At 38.4% G+C, this 17,860-nt stretch overlaps 1 protein-coding gene across 1 annotated transcript in view; it reads left to right on the forward strand.

Annotated features, from left to right (window-relative positions):
• Positions 1-17,860, forward strand: part of RPGRIP1L (RPGRIP1 like) — a 120,633-nt gene that overhangs the window by 66,994 nt on the left and 35,779 nt on the right. The window contains exons 18-23 of the mRNA XM_032805384.2: positions 2,516-2,730; positions 3,153-3,236; positions 3,637-3,720; positions 4,868-4,948; positions 7,357-7,510; positions 9,440-9,540. Coding sequence (XP_032661275.1) covers positions 2,516-2,730; positions 3,153-3,236; positions 3,637-3,720; positions 4,868-4,948; positions 7,357-7,510; positions 9,440-9,540 — 719 coding nt within the window. The remainder of the gene's footprint in view (positions 1-2,515; positions 2,731-3,152; positions 3,237-3,636; positions 3,721-4,867; positions 4,949-7,356; positions 7,511-9,439; positions 9,541-17,860) is intronic.

Genomic DNA, 17,860 nt, shown 5'->3' on the forward strand with positions numbered 1-17,860 from the left:
TCCAAATCAGATCCCGGCGGTCTGTAGCACACCCCAAGCACTATCTCAGGGGAAGCTCTAGTAGCTTTTTTACCCAGCGTGATTTTTACCCAGACAGACTCCGTCTTATCTATTCCATCACTTCTTATTTCATTACAGTTCACCCCATAGATTTGACTGTCAGATATCTATCTGGATTGGCTGAGTTGTCAGTCTGATGTATTTCTCTGACATCACATCATTGGCATTTGTATTTAGTGTGGTTATAAAGCATTGTTAGTGTTAACATCACTTGGAAAGTGCTAAACTAACTATTAGATTTCCTACCTTGCTGCTTTATTAAAATGTAACAGGACCTCTGCAAAGTACATAGAGAACAAATATAGATTAAATGAGTTTTCTTAAAAGAAATTTTGGAAATCCTCCTGAATGCATCTATGTGATTAAAAAGGTTCTCTGGATATTTTGAAGATCTACTTTCATGGCATTCTTTTTAAATGCTTAGTGCCACTAATAACCTTATACTAGAAAGCATTTTGTAGTTGTTCTCTCTTTTTCCAGTGATCTTTCTTCATTTTTTTAGTAACAGCATGCTAATTTCTTCCATGGTTACCTTCCATCCTTTGACTTCGTTTTCTCAGGATTGTCCTTTAATCATTTCAACTGAAGTGCACTTAAAAATCAATCAGGACATTAACATAAGAAACTCTTTGTCATCTTTCAGCCATAGAGAAAAGAAAACAGGAAGGTTATTTGAACCCATGCTGTGTAGCAGACAGATAATAAATGTGAAAAAAATTAACAAACTAAAACTAACATAAATCAACAAATATAAATTTGACTTGGGGGCGGGGAGTCAAGATATTTATGATGAGGCTTCATTTTATAGAGGTAGAGCAATATTTTGCACATCTATTAAGATGTCACTTCTAAGACATATGTCCAAATACTGTATCAGCTGAGCCCATGCTCCTGCAATCGGATCCTCACAGATGGACACTTGCTCTTATATATTTCTGACTGCGGGATTGGGGCATATAGCAGGAATATGTTGAAATATTAAAACACTGCTTGTGAAGTTTTGAATTATCTGGTAAACTGAAAGCTAAGTGAAAGGTATTGCTACTTTTCTTTTTTGTTTTGTTTTTAAAATAATGCTGTCAAAGAAAAACATTTAGCGTATCTGTTATTAATCTTATACTTAGCTGCACTTAATTGGTGCTGTAGTTTATGTACTTTAGGCTGCCAGTTTATATGTATAGCTTATATTTTTAGAAAACTTATTTATTGACAGTAGATAATTATGGCTCCTTAATGCACCACTGGAAAATAACTTAATGAAATCATTTGCAGAGATCCATGCTGAGACTCTAAAAATGTAATTCTATTATGTATTGAAGAGAAAATTATATGTGGTGGTTTCAGTTAGGGAAAAATGTTTCTAATGTGTATTTAAAATAGGAAAACATTTCCCAGGTCTGCTGGGCAGTGGACTTTCAGAGCTGCTTCATAATCTTATTTTAAAGTTTTTGTCCAGCTCCAGCTACCTCCAGGACTGTTGCCGGGGGCCACTGAGGCCAGCAGCCCAAGCTGCTGGGGGCCGCTGAGCAGCAGCTGCTCCAGCCAACCCCAGCACTGCTGCTCAAGCAGTCTCTGGGGCCAGGTGGGGTGGTCGCCAGGGCCAGCTTACTATACCCTCAGGCCAGTTGCCCGGGGCCGCCTGAGTAGTGGCTGGTGCGCCTGGCCCCTGGGCTGTTCCAGCAGCACTGGTGCGGCTGACTGCAGGGCCACCCAAGCAGCTGGTTGTGGAGTCGCTCCAGCAGTGGCTGGTGTGCCTGTACTCAGGGCTGCCTGAGCAGCTGGCACCCAGGCCAGCTGCTTTGGTGGCCCTTGGGTCATCATAGACTATTAGGGTTGGAAGGGACCTCAGGAGGTCATCTAGTCCAACCCCTGCTCAAAGCAGGACCAATCCCCAGACAGATTTTTTTTTTGTCCCAATTCTCCAAATGGCCTCCTCAAGGATTAAACTCTCAACCCTGGGTTTAGCAGGCCAATGCTCAAACCACTGAGTTTTTCCTCCCCTGCCCCTGACTGCTGCAGAAGTCTCAGAGTGACTCCCCTTGAGGAGTCCCGACCTCCTGTTTGAGAACCCCTGACCTAGAGGGAAATACTAGGAACAGCCTCACGCATATAAGAAATCTTATTGCTATATTGTGTTTGAGAACCCCTGCCCTATGAGGCAAGAGTGGCACCTACACTGCACTTTGCCTGTTTTGCCTGCTTTGCACTACTTTTTTCCCTCTTGTAGTTATGGCCTTCCCTCAAAATTCTTTGCTTTAAAATACTCTCCATGTGAGACCTGAAATTACAGGAAGCATCCTTTTGCTTGGAATTAATATTCTAAAGCCTGTCTTGGATGTGGTTCTCAAGGGAGCTCAAGAAACTGAATGCTGTTCCTCTATAATTCTTGCATTACATGTTGTTTCACTTGGCATGATAGCTGTATAGCTAGCTGGGTTTTGCACTCTCCTTTCAGGTACATTTGAATTAACAGATTCTGAAGGACATTCTTCTGGTACCATCAACATTGAACTAAAATGGAGGTTTGCCTATCTACCTCCAAGTGGATCAGCAGTGGCAGCAGACCTAGTGAGTTACATCCAAAATGAAAAATCAATGGCAACTAAATTACCAGTGAAGGAGGAAGTGCCGACTCTAACCCTGACCCCTTCTTTTACTTCATCAATGACAGTAAGTAATCTAACAAATTCAAAGAAGTTAGAGATAGAAAAGACCTATTACAGTAGGTCATCCTTGTCCAACCTTGCCAAGTGGGATTAATCCTTACAATACAGTGCATTTAATAGAGACTAGTAGAAATACTTCATACAACCACCGGTTGGATTTCTGCAGGAAGAAAAAGCCTCCATGTTGTCACTCTTGAAGCTTTTAAAAGTCTTCTGTACACATAGACAATTGTATAGGAGAGACAAAGCAAACACTAACCTTTTTAGATAGAACCATTTTGTAGACATTTCAAATTATTTACCTTTTTGTTTTTAAAATAAGTAAATTCCAAATCCTCAATCAGATTTTACAGGGAAATATTTCAGTCTTGTTCATTAATTTTCCAAACGTTGCTAGCTTCCACTGTGTTTCTACCTGTTACTTAGAAGTTCCTGGAAAAGGAACTGATGGAAATACAGACATCGGGAGAACATGAGAGGAAAAAAGACACTCAGAGGCCAAATTTTGAGGTAGTAGGCTATGGCAGAACAGGCATGCCTGCCTCTTTGGCTTTCAGCTCTTTCCAGGCTTTTGGCGCTTGCTGTGTGGCTGGAGTGGTCAGCCAGCAAGTCCCTCTTGTTGTTCTCCTGCTTTCAGCCTTCCTCTATTAGCCACCTACAGCTTTCTCCAGGGTCCTGCTAGAGTCTTGTGGTGTCTGGAAGCTCTCACTTACAGATCGCTTGCTCCCAGGCAACTCTCACCTGCCCTTTTCCTGACTGACTCCTCCACTCTGTTTCTTCCTCATTTCTGTGGTCCAGGTGCTAATTAGGAAGCAGCTTATGAGTCATGGGTGCTCTGGCCTCTTTGTTCTTAAAGGGCCAGTACCACATTGTGGCAAACACCTTTTTTAATTATATTGATTTACCCTAGGCACCAAAGCCCAAACCAAGACAGCGTACTGCTCTAGCAGACAAGAAAGTCTCTTTTATGGATGTCAGCATACTACAGATTCCAGTGAGGTTTAAGTATTTTCTTAAGAGTTTATGTATTGAAAATGTACTCATGCAATAATTTAAACAAATTATAGTACCAATAATTACTATTTTAATCAGCTGAAGCCAGTTAACTAAAATGGAGTCTCTAACATCAGTTGTAAAATATCCTGAAATGAGTGTTAAGTGTAGTTTATTATTTGTTAATATGGTGTGTTAATTATATTTGGGCTATATACAGTTACTTTCTTCTGTTCCTAAATGCATTTGATAACCTTAATTAATCATATTAAAAACAGTGTTGATCTACAACTCTTCCTACTGTCAGTTAAATTTTAGTCAGAGTAAACTTTGTTTTGAACAGTAATAAATACCAAAGAGCATAAGTACAAACTAAAGTAGTCTATTGTAAGTTCACAATAGAAAATCAAATTCAACACTGATAGAATCAAACTTTTTCAAAAGCCTGAATCTGAAAAATGAAAGTAGGAAGTGTAAGTGTTTATATCAAATATGTAAGCCTTCCACTTAAATGTAACTTTAGTCACATTAGACTTATATAAGTAATATAAACATATTTTGGGACCAAATTTATTCACCAGGGCCATTCCCCCAGCCCTTCCTAATTTATCCCCACAAATATTTGTATACATATTTTTTGCCATTTGGAGTCTGTGTACATTGTTTTCAAGTATAATTTGATGCATTAGGTTGGAATTTTTAAAGGGAGTTAGGTGCTCAAACCCTATTGAAATTCAGTAGGATTTAGGTGCTCAACTCCATTCTTTGAAAAGCCCTGCTTTGCTGTCCAAATGACCTAAATTGCTGGCAAAAGTAATATTAGTAGAAGTTTCCATTAATTAAATAAAAAGAATCAAAACAGCTTTTTGTATGGATTGTAGCCCAGACATTGCAGCATTGTAGTAGTTTAAGAAAATCAGAAACACAAATGGGTTAGAAATAAACTTAACTCTTAGTAGTCTATTTACTTTGTCTGGTTATGATACACTCTGGTTCTTAGATATTCATGTGACCATTTTGACAATATAAACAATTGCCGCTGCAAAAAGGAGGCTTGTTAGACTTTCAGCCCAGCTTTTTCAGCCTTTTATGTGCTCGTTTTGTAATATCAGTTAAATATGTCTCCTTATTGTGTGCCAATACCTTAGAGCCCTATTGCTGATGAAGACAATGAAGAAATTTCACAGAAAATTAAGGCTGATACACCCACTGTTTCAAATGTTCCAGAGGTATGAGGTGGTTCAAGTTTTATGATGTCATATACCAATTTGCACTTGAATTCGCTTTATATGTTGATAGCTGTATCAGAAAATTCAATATCAGATTTGTTTAGTCATGCGCTAAGGGTAAAACTGTAATACAGTGATATCCTAATTGTTTGGTAATTAGAATTTTAATTGGTTCTCTCGATGAATAACTATAGTAGAGAAATTGACTAAGTGGTCAGGAATGAAGTTGGTATCAACATTATCATCCAAGTGCTGTGTGTTCATCAACTGCTAAGTAACTAGGAAATACAAGATAAGAATCTAAGAGAAAAAAATTACCTGTTTTGTCAGGCAGGTCAAATGAATGTTTTAGTAAATGGTTTTATACAGGTGTACAAGACATGTCATGTTATATATTAAAGAATTGAAAGTACAGTGCCAAAAAGGATTAGCGTTCATGGAAGGAACATGCATAGTGCTCCCATTATGGGCTGCTGTCCGATTTACTGCTTCTTTACACGGTATGTAGCCTTCCAACTGTACATGCAGAGGGAATAGAAGGGGGGTGGGGCGGAAATACATCTAACAGGCTAAGCCTGGATCAGTATTTGGATGGAGGAAATTTCATTAAATGCATTGGAATATAAGTGATTCAGTGACTGACATTATTTTCTCTCAACCACTACTAAGCTAGTAATATTCCTAATAATTCCTTATGCTTTTAACACTTGAATTAAATGCATCTCCTCCTTCCCTTTAAAGATGATCACTAGATAACAGCAAAAAAATTCCATCTGTGGAATATATGCTGAATATGTAAAATACCAAGGGTAAGAAAAGTATTAAATACATAATTTATTTTAAATCTACCCTTTCTTTTCTTTTATATCTCTTGAAATGATGGATAACCATCTTTTAGTTCACCTGTCCAGTGTATTACACTAATGAAGTCACATTTGTCATTGCACTAAACTGGAGACTTTACCTTTCTCCATTCCCCAGAGGAAAATAAGGATAATTAAATAGTTTTGCAAACCTGTGCAAGGATATTCATTTCTGGCACCTGACCTTCCTTCCCAATCCAAGACGTTTAGATTACATCTCTCTTACTGCCAGCAGTGGCTGTGGCAGAAACAGTGCTCCTGACAGATTATCAGTCTGGTGAACTAACAGAACAGTGGTTCAGTGCTCCTGATTTTACATTCATACTCCTCTGTTTAAAGCTTATTTTGAAGGCAAATAAGCAAGCTAATTCCCCCTGTTCACCTCAGGGGGACACATTTAAAGGGGTTTTGTTTTCCTGGCTGCACTTTTTCTGTTTGTTCCTCTTTCTCCGTTCAAGGCAGAGCAGGCCAAATAGAATGAGCCAAAGACTACAAGGAGTTCCATCTGTTAGGAGATCATCTCGTGAGCTGCAAAAAGGGAGCTCTGCCATTGCCACTGTTTTTCATAAAGAATGCTCCACTGGCCAAGGATTGTCTGGAGCACAGTGTCCCAGCTCTGACATGTCTCCTTTTCCAATGGAGGGCCTAAAGCCAGCGTCATACCAGAAGAGAATTGTTGAATTGGTGGAAGAGTCCTCAGTGGCTTTTTAAAGTTCCTTTGTTAGGCTGCAGTGGTCTAGAGTGGAGGGACTCACCTGATCCAAGAATAGAATGGTTATGGGAAGCCTTGGAGCCCCATGCCTCCAGTACTGTAGGAGGACAGGTGCAGGTCAAATGTCTGACTTGGGAGAGAAATCAGACCCAGAAAGAAAATGATCTGGTAACAAACCTTACTGGGCTCACTATACAGTAGATAAAACTTACTCCAGCAGAATTGGTGGGTGTGATATCCCAGATTTAGTACATATTGGAAAAGGTACCATGTTCTATGATTTCAGTGGATCTGAAAGCAGGGGGAAAGAGAACTTTAGAATAAATTATAAACTAAAGGCTTCTCTTACCCTAGATTTTTGACGCATTAAATATATAATTTTTAAACTGGCTCTTTTTTATTGCTTTTTGCAGTTCATGAAAACTAATGCAGTGCAGAAAGGCTAATCAGGGTTATAAAAATACCATCGGAATAATAATTTTTCTAAAAATAAATGGTTTAAAATATGAGTTAAATGTTTTGAGACCTTCAGAGGCTGAATTTATGTTGACAGATGCTAAGAGATTTTATGAATTATATCTTTAGAAAATGTAAATTGTTATGAATTTGTCCTTTTTACTCTGTCAGATATTTGTTATTGCAGTTGATAATTGATGAGCTTTTCATTGCTCTCTGTCCTGTTTAAGCTATATGGTTACTAATAGGTCACATATATAATGCATACGAGCCATAACTCTTCAAGTTTTAAGTCTCAGTAGCTTTTCCTATTCTAGTAGGTGTTATAAATACCACAGAATGCCTATAAATATACCTACTTATTTGAGGTTATACAGGAAAGAGTGGCAGTTGATAAAGTAAAGGAAACTTCTGGAGAAATTCAGCAGGAAAAAGATGACCTCTCTCAGCTATCTGAGGGTCAATTGGCTGACCAGAGCTCGACTACTTCTGGAGATGAAACGGAAATAACGGAGGAACTGGAACCAGAAGGTAACTTTCATTTTTATAAATTATAAATGAATCTATTTAATTAATAAAGCTACCACTCTTTCCATTTTAGGCATTTGTTGTTAACAGTGGGAGCTACCTCATTATAAGAAGGTTCACAACAGAAATTATATTCTGGTGTTCCTCATGGCTGTACTTGGTTGGGTTTGTTGGTGTTATTCTTAGCCCAACTGGAAGTTATATAGTAATTGAATGCAAAAATTTGGTGTTTGACCTAGTTTCATAAAATATTAAAGGAAACCTGGCTTCTGTTTTAAATGCCTTTATATTCTCCCTTCAGAAGAGTGACGTTCTAAAGAATATTTTAAAAAGTGTTCTTATTTTGTCTGCAGATAATAGCCAACAGTAATATCAAAGATCATCTCTGAGAGGACAGTACATCTTATCACATCTGTGACTTCAAGTTGTTAGCGGCAGATTTATATACAGACTACAAAAGCCAAGTCATCCTGTTCTAGCTCTTGTTTTAGGCTTAGTGTCAGGGAATCGAACTGAGTCCTTGTCTACTAAATAAGGGCGGGAACAGGATACTAGATTTTTACATCGAATTGTTTATAGCTTCTTGTTAGGCCTTCTATTGTCATTAGGAATGCAAAAATCAAGAGTTAACCCCCTTTGCTTTTTGTTTTATTTATAATTTTTTTTATTCCAGCAAAACTGAGTTGAAAGCTTTGTAGAAGTGTCTGCCTGAATCCAACCTTAACCTGTTTCTGAGAAATTATTTTGCAATGTAGTCATTTATGTGCAAGCTGCTGAAACCTAAACAGTGGAAATCCACAGATTAAATCAATATTCCTTTTAGGGGCTGTCAATTAATCACAGTTAACTCAAGCAGTTCAATCAAAACAAATTAACTTGATTTAAAAAGTTAATCACAGTTGTAATTGCACTGTTAATAATAGAATACCAATATACATTTATTATAAATATTTTTGGATGTTTTTCTACAATTTCAAATATATCGATTTCAGTTACAACACAGAATACAAAGTGTACAGTGGTCACTTTATATTACTTTTATTACAAATATTTGCACTGTAAAAAAGATAAAAGAAATAATATTTTTCAATTCACTTCATACAAATGCAATCTCTTTATTGTGAAAGTGCAACTTACAAATGTAGAATTATTTTTTTACGTAACTGCACTGAAAAACAAAACAATGTAAAACTTAAGAGCCTACAAGTCCACTGAGTCCTACTTTTTGTTCAGCCAATCACTAAGAGAAACATGTTTGTTTACGTTTATGGGAGATGCTGGTGCCTGCTTCTGATTTACAATGTCACCTGAAAGTGAGAACAGGTCTTTGCTTGACACTATTGTAGCCGGTGTTGCAAGGTATTTACATGCCAGATACGCTAAACATTAGTGTGCCCCTTCATGCTTCAACTTGTAGATTGTTTATCTTTTTTGCAGTGCAAATATTTGTAATAAAAAAAGTGAACACTTCATATTTTGTATTCTGCATTGTAATTAAAATCAATATATTTTGAAAATGTTGAAAAACATCCAAAAATATTTATAATAAATGTAAATTGGTATTCTGTTATTGTTTAACTGTGTAATTATAACTGTGATTAATTTTTTAAAAAATTTGACAGCCCTAATTCCTGTCTTAAACTAATCTTTGTTTACACTGTTGTTTACCACAGGAGTTTCGATATGATTATATCTCTGTTTCCACCATCATAGCCATTAGTGTTTTTAGCAGATCAGAAGAAAAATAATGTGAATTTCTAGACCATTTAATAGTCATTGATTTGCCTGTGTCATGGTCTGCAAATGATAAAAGATTTGCATGACTCTCTCAAACTATATTTATTAGAAAAACTAATATTATGCTCCTAGGTTTCTCAACAAATCTCAAATGGACTACAAATACAGAACTTAACTGTTTTTTTTCCCCCCCAGCAGATCAAGATAATAGACACGCAACTGATGCCATGGAATCAATAATAACTGACAGTGATGACTGTATTGTTCCTAGCCCAGTGTCCAAGAATATTAAACAGGTCAGTCAGTATATTTATGGCAATTAAATGCTTCTGTTTGGGACATTATGTAAATCTAAGAAAAACATATTTTAAATGCGTCTTCTTCTAATATCAGCAGTGAGATATCAAGGGCTAGATTTTCAAAGAGCCTTCAGTTTGTATGTGTACCTGTTTTCAAGCTGAAATAGGGAACTTGTGCATGCACATCAGGTAACTTAGCCTAATGACCTGATTATGCATGCAAATAGAGGTTTTCTATATACATAAATTAAGCTGTAACTTTTCAGTAATCTTCAAAACTTGGGCCTCAGGTCAGACAATTTCAGATCTGACTATGTAATACGTGTGCAGGTACACGTTTGTAAGCATAAACAAATATGCAAATTATATGCCGATATCCTTTGTGTCCAGTCCAATTTTCTTGCTTGGGAAGCATGTCCCTGCACCGCTTCCTGCAGCTCCCATTGGCCGGGAACAGAGAACCCGTGTAAACAAACTGTCTTGTGGCCTGCCAGCAGAATACCCTGACGAGCTGTGGGCCACAAGTTGCACACCACTGATCTGGAGGAATCCCATTTTCAGTCAAAAGGAGTTCTGCAGAAGTGCCGGAACGGGCTTTGATAATTTTTGGAATCAGATTTCAGTTAATCTGAATTTTAAGGAACAGCAGTTTTAGAAGTGTAAGTGTTACTAGATTAGACTCTTCTAAAAATTACAGTCTTCTTTTAGTAATTAGTAAAGAAATGTAATTAATTTTTACATGTTAATCTAATAACTGAAGATGTTAGGATCTGTATAAATCCTAGAAGTTCTGTTCTTCAACAATCATGCTATTACCAAATTACAACAAGGCTTATAGATAACTGGTCTTTAATGTTTCAAGAGGTGGAGAGGCTATTTTCAGTGTAAGTTCCATCTCAAATTATAACCACTTGCTGATTAAAACACTACTACCAAAATCTTAACAATAATATTTAAATGTCTTGTGTGGTTAAAATATAATGCATTAATTAATTTTATGGTGCCTGCTCTGTGATACCAGTAACTTGTTCTATAGAATAAAAGTTATTTGTAAACAATTTTAGCAGTGGATGCTTGTGTTAAGGTATTTCTGTAATATATCTGCTTTACAAGAATAGAATATGTTTGTAATTAGAATTTATGAGAACATTAATACTTACAATTCTTGCTACTAAAATATTTGTGCTAGTGCTAGTCTAATCTACTGAGAAGCATAAATCTTGTTAGAAATTCTGCATTTAATGTTATCGATGTGTGACTGCTGTGTTTTGTTAAGCACTTTAATTTTAACTTTTTTCCAATTTTAATACTTACGTCTAATCTTCTGTAGACAAATTATTTTTAATAATTAAGGGTCTGATTGATCCTCAACTCTTAAGAGTTAGGTCAGTAGGAAGTAAGAGGAGTAGTGGATTGGGATAACGACCCTCTGGGGTGGGCACATTGGAACTGGAGGCTGATTTGTGGAGAGGCAAACTGGGACAGTGAGTTTTGATGGGAGGGAAAACATGTACTGACTGGGCAAGGAGAGTTGGACTGAGATCTAGTGGGTCAGAGAAATTAGGGGAGAGGAGACCGATCTGATTAGGAGCTGGAGCAAAATGAGAGAACAGGGATTGACAGGACAAAGAGACTAGGATCTTTGGGGGGCGGGGAAGAAGAGAGCTCTGAGATTGGACATGGGATCCAGGGCAGGAGATTGGGACTGAAAGTAAGTGGGATGGGGAGCGTGAACAGTGGGATGTAACTGGAGGCCATGGGGAAGAGAGACAGACAGGGTGGAGAACTTGGAACTGGGACTTGCTGGGCAAAGTGCTGGGGACAAGAAGCTAAGAGATTGGGGGGGAGTGGAACCTGGGAATGGCTCTATGAAAGAGATTGGAACTAGCATGAGAAGCCTGAGGAGTGGAGATTGGGACTAGTTCCATAAGAGAATGTGACTGGGATGAGGAGCTGGGGTGGGAGAAAAACAAGACTGGGACAAGCACAGGTTGGAGAAGACCAGGCAGAAGGGGTCACACTTCGGGGAAATGGGCAGAAGAGTCTATGCCCACTAGAGAACACCTCTCCTGCATCTGGAATGGAATCCAAGATTCCTGAGTCTCACCATTCGTCTGCTGTCAAGAAATATCTGTAAAAGCAACTGGTAAAGTGTTCCATCTTGTCTCGTGCTGGCCCACATGCAGGATTACAACCTACTACAACTATTATTTATGCCATTGGTTGAAGTGGCAGAGGTCTGTGTGGTGGATGTACCATTATGACGACCGTGAGGGTCTCAGTGTGATGCCACATGATGGAATTTTTCAGTTTGCTTTTTTTGAAAACCTGGGAAATTACACACACACACTGTGTTGGGAGGACATTGTTAATGTTGCAAAGTTAAGCACTCAGAAGCTAGAAAATACCAGAATTAAAGTTGCATTAATTCAGGCCCCTTGTGTATGCATTATGTTGCGGTCTTTAATTACATGATGACATACAAAGACCCCGGCCTCCTTCAGTGAACAGGATGGACCTGCTCTGGGGATGAATTAGGGTGGTGTGTGTGTAGTGCAAGAGGCTGTTTTCTGTAAGAACCTTGCTTCATTCGTTGCAGAAGTTGGAAAGTGTGGAGTGAAAGAGGCAGGGTGGTGAAGGATGAGAGGTTGGTCTCATGGTTATTGAATGCTGCCTCTGGACAATTGGAGTGTATCCCTGCCTCTGCCACAGAATTCTGTGTGGTGTGATGCCAGTCAAGTCGCACTAAAATTTTCATAGTTGATTACTAATTTTGTTCCTCGTTTTCTGAGTGCCTGCCTTGATGTCCTGCAGTCTGATTTGCAGAAGTAGTGAGCACATACAGCAGCACCTGCAGGCAATGAGATCTGTTTTGGACATGTATTGTAAAATGGTACATAATGCTAAGTATTCTGAAAAATCAAGTCCTAAGTGTCTCAAATTGGACACCCAAAATTAGTGGATACTTTGGAACTTAATATATCTGTACTTCCATTCCATTCTATAAAATTGGAATAATACACCCACATATAACAGAGATGTAAAAATAATCCTTCTGGAGCATTAAGATTCTGTAGTGATGAGCACCACAGAAAAGCCCATCAGGAAATTAATAGTTCTGGCTTCAGAGCAGGGTTTGAATAATGAGGAAGAAACAAAATATTGAATAGCTGTCTATTGAATGAGCACCATCCATTCTGTGCAATGAATGAGGCGGGGGTCTTTGGAGGGGAAAAATGATGTGTGATCATATAATAAAAGACTGTATCACAATGCATATGTACAGTAACTCCTCACTTAAAGCTGTAGTTATGTTCCTGAAAAATGCGACATTGAGTGAAACGATGTTAAGCGAATCCAATTTCCCTGCAAGTATTAATGCAAATGGGGGGCTTAAGTTCAAGGGCAGCTTCCCCCACTCTGCAAGCACCAGGGGCGGGGGGCGTCCTGGCTCCTCCCCCCTCCCTCTCCCTCTTCTAAACGCCGCAAGCCAGCTGATTGCTTCATTTGGGAGGAAGTGGGGAGGCTTGCCGAGTCCTTGCTCCTCCCCCCTCCCTCCTGCTTGAGGCAATCAGCTGGGTTGCCGCATTTGGGAGGGAGGGGGAGCCTGTGCACTGAGTCCTTGCTCCTGCCTCCAAAACGCCGCAAGCCAGCTGATTGCTGCCGGCAGGAGACAGGGGATGGGGGTGGGGGGAGCCAGGACTTGGCACAAGCTCCCTCTTCCTCCCCCTCACCTCCTGCCCAGGGCAATCAGTTGGCTTGTGGCTTTCGAGAGAGAGGGGAAGCCTGCTCGCCGAGTCCTCGTTCCTCCCCCCTTCCCTCCTGCCTCCAACACACCACAAGCCAGCTGATTGCCAGTGGCAGGCGGCGTGGGAGGAGGGGGAAGGCACTGATCCACGGGGTCTGCCAGTGGGCAGGAGATGCTTGGGGGAGGGGCATAGGGTGGTTGCCAGCTGTGGAAAAAGCAGGCAGCCAAACAACATAAGAGTGGAGTATTGCACAACTTTAAATGAGTATGTTCCCTAATTAATCAGCAATGTAACACCAAAACAACGTTATGCAGGACGACTTTAAGTGAGGAGTGACTGTATAAGGGAGCTGAATTCAGGTTGCACGGGCACCTCTGACATTTCCTAACTTTTGAGGGCTTGATTTTGCTACCTTAATAATAATCTTTTCGCATAACTTTTTTGTGTTTTGATATATGTATGTGACAGTATACACACATCTTGGTACCCCTATTGGGGACACAGAAGACCTGCCACACTGGTGGTGTCCCTAAAAGGAGGCTCCGCTGAATCAGAATAATTCCTATGATTGCAGGGATTAATTTCGATCCAGAGTTCAGAGGCAGTTTATGGAGGCACTACCATCTGTAAGCTAATTAAATACAGCTCAGGCTATTTAGACTCAACACCTTGAAAGAATACTGTGTTGGGCTGACCTGAAACCATGAAAGGTATCTCTGTGAAAACAGAGGAGCTACCATTTATGATTTATATTATTGTGGGGAATTTTCATTTATTGTTTGTTAAACTGTGCAAAAGGAAAGTGCAGCTAGAGTCTGGTGCCACTTTGAGTTAAAACAGAACTCACGCATTAATTGCTTGCCCCAGAGAGTAATTGTGTATGAAACCTGAATCCCCAAGAAACTTTCTCTCTTGTTATTCTCTTCTTCATCCTGCACTTCATGCAGAAAACCTGCCAGTGATTGTCTTATTTACACAGAAAGCACCAGTTCTCTCTCTCTGGCAGACACCATGCTCACTGTTCAAGAGGAGTAATTTCCATTGTCATGACCTCCACAATACCCACCCTGTCCTTACCAGCCCCTTGCCTCACTTCCATTGACTTTAAAATGTTGACAACACATTAAACTGATGATTAATTTTTAATCAGCTGAAATGCTCACAGATCACTTTTCTTATCCTTCCCCATCTTTCTTCTAACTGCAGCACTAACAGCCATTTTTCCAAAGAAGCTTTTTCACAATCTCTGTTTTCACGGTGCAACTTTGTTCATGTACCGTTTTGTGCATTTGTATAAATGATAGAATAGACACATGTGAAAAGAGCATTCCCTTGACTTTAGCATGCAAAGGAGAGTTTCATGAGTAGTTTCTACTGTTGTTTGTATGCACAAGAGATCATAAAAATGGCTTGCACATAATTACCCACACACAGCATAGAACAAGTTTGGAAAACTTGGTTCTGTACATTTTCTTTACTAAAAATGTGGTAAGTGTCTCCTAAAGACATGGAGAATAAAGACTTTAATTTAGCTGAATAGACCTGAAGTTGAGTCTTTATAAAGTAAAGAAGTTAGTTCCTTGAAAAAAAATTGACTGTAAGATTTCTAACTGTCTATATAATAAGTACTTGAGTGATTTTTTCCTGTTGTGTCTGAGAGGGTTATTTGCGTGATATCACACTCTTATAACCTACTTGGGCTGAGTGACCTTGGCTTTTTAACATTCCAAAATGCGATTATCTACAATGGTCAATAATAGTCTGATTTGTGGTCAGACGCTATCTCAGTAAAGCATGAGCAACATCCTATAATGTAACCAGTTACATTAAGCAATGTTTCATGCATGATTGGCTGCACCTCTATTCATCACTTTCCACAGAGGTTCAGAAGTGCTACCACATATCTGAATTAGAGAGAGATACCTAAGTAATTTTAATAGGTGGAACTGCATTATATTTAATTACATAGTGAATGCCATAACATTCTTTAATCTGTAACAGTCTGAACTAAACAGGAAATTACCCATCATCATTAAGCCAAACAATGATGCAGTTGATGTTCAAATTTAGAGTTGTACTGCAGTTTATTTTATCAGAATGATTTAAGCACAATCATAAATGATTTTCTGTTTTCGAAAGATTAGTTTATGGATCATTAGCATCTTCCTTTCCCTATTGATCTGTTCATCAGGAAACAAAGCAAATGTGCAAGAAGATAGATAAGATTACTGAAGAACCTAGAAGTTTCTAAGTATTACATCAATAGTTTTGAAATAAGGTTGGTGTTGGTGGCCTGGAGCATAGAATTCAAAATTAGGAGAAAAATGAGTTCCTGTATCTGAAAACTTAGTTAATTCAAAGAATACAATTTATAAAACTTAGATTGAACTGATTTTTTAAATAAAAAATCAGTACCTTACTTTTATGTCTGAGATAAATATCCTGCAATCATTAAAACACTGTAAATAAAACTTCTGATTTTTACAGATCATGCTAATTATACTGTGAATCTGAACTGCATGCCACACTGTTTAAGCCATTTAAGATCATACTATTTCTTTTTTGCATGTTGCAAATCAGACAGTTCATGTTTTTTTCTTAGATATGTTGATCATAAAAAGAATCTTAACAGATTTTCCAGTGCTTAGCTGTACTACTTGCTTCTTTCTCTTTTCTTCATGTCTGATGTATAATTAATCATAGATTACTTCATTTTGTTTCATTTCATTTACAACATTTATGAGCTTCACTTTGTCTGTATGAAATGCTTGTCCCCTTCTTTCCTTTCCAAAGTGGCGTAATTAGTGTTAGCATCTTTTTTAACAGGCTACATAAAGTTTAGTGGCTGGATTAAATCAAGTCATTAACATAATGTGCTATACAATTTGCCCCTATCTCTTTTCGTTTCCAGTACATCAAAGTGCCAGAGAGTGCCAGTATAATTGGGCCTTGCTAGCTTGTCTGGTTCAGTCAGGCTGATGGCTGCTGCTTTTACTAAAAAGCTTCCAGGCATGATAATTAATAGAGAAAAAAGTCAGGGAAATGTAAAACTTTGGACAGTTCTCTATGAATATTTCATACATTTGAATAATCCGAAGTTAACATTATCAATTTGATGTATAATACATTGATTAAAAGCCTTGTTTCGGGTACTCAAAATATACATCAAAACTAGGAATTTGCATTTGCTTTGGCATAGTCTAAAAAAATTAACAATTGCCTTTTCTCTTCCATCTCTCCTCCCTTCACCCCACCTCTGTACTTCATCATCTTGAGTAATAATATAGTTTTCAGTTATCACAATAAAATTTACTGCTGTCAGCTTCCAAGTTATTTTAAAATGTGCCTGCAAGGCAATTACTGGCAAAAGCAATTTATACAATGGTGGTCCCATTTTCCTTTAGGTATGTTTACATCTTTTTCATGCACTAATAGTAGTTTAGTGAAAACTGTCATAATCTGTTTCTCCAAATGAAGATCTCATGATGTAATTAATTTGGAAGTTACTGTTAAATAACAAGAACCAGCAGTGCCAGGTGGTTGTGGTTCTGGTGTTCACTAAAATGTGTTGTGAAAGGTTGAACAGCCATAATGCGCACAGTGAAATGTACATAGTAAGAAGCAATAAACACATTTCAATTTTAATATGCTAATTTTGCACTGGCATTGAATATCATTTATGAATTACATGCATACATCAAAGGGGAGAATATATTTTTATCATTACAGTAGATGTAATGGGCCTGATTTTCATTGGGGCCTTAACCTGGCTTCTGTTTGTGCATACAGGTCCTTTTGCATGTGCATATACTATACAGTATCACCCACGTGTAAGTTTGAAATATCTTATGTGATTGAATAGAACTTAACCATGTAAAACCTGGCACCTGCACACGCAAATCTGAGACTCTATGACTTGCAAATACGGTGTTACAGCCCCAAATGGATACATAGGTGTGCATATGCAGAGCTATTCATGCATAAGTGGAGGCTGGGGCCTGAAAATCCGGTACACTGGTTCAAACCCTGAGTCAGTGGAGCTGTGCTAATTTACACCAGCTGATGATCTGGATCATTACATTCAATGTTAAAATCATGGCTGCCTTCTTATGCTCCCCTCATCCTTCCCTCCAGCAGGACTATAACACATTCAGGTAACTCTGGCTGTATTTGCTTGAGCTCTAACTTCACAGAGGGTTGATGGGTGTTCAGCACTTTTGAAAATCTGACTACTTATTTAGATGCCTAAATATAAATTTAGGAGTTTCTGATAACCAATTTTTAAAATCTCGGCCTGACTCTGTCATGTGAGGCTGGTGCTTGTACTTTGTCCAAATTTCATAAGCCTTAGTCATCTTTCATTTTCCACTTGTATTTCATTACTGATTTTTATCCTCTAGTAATACCTCTGTCTTGCCAGGATTTGACTTCAATCAGCATTCTGTCATCCAAATCCAGCCTCAGTCAGACATTTGGAAAATATGAACACCGTACTGGCATGTATGGTGAAGGAAGAAATTGAATCCTTCAACCAGTACCATCTACCCACTGAGGTTCTGAAAGCAAGC

This window comes from Chelonoidis abingdonii, chromosome 19 (genome assembly GCF_003597395.2).
Source record: "Chelonoidis abingdonii isolate Lonesome George chromosome 19, CheloAbing_2.0, whole genome shotgun sequence".
Classification (NCBI taxonomy): domain Eukaryota; kingdom Metazoa; phylum Chordata; order Testudines; family Testudinidae; genus Chelonoidis; species Chelonoidis abingdonii.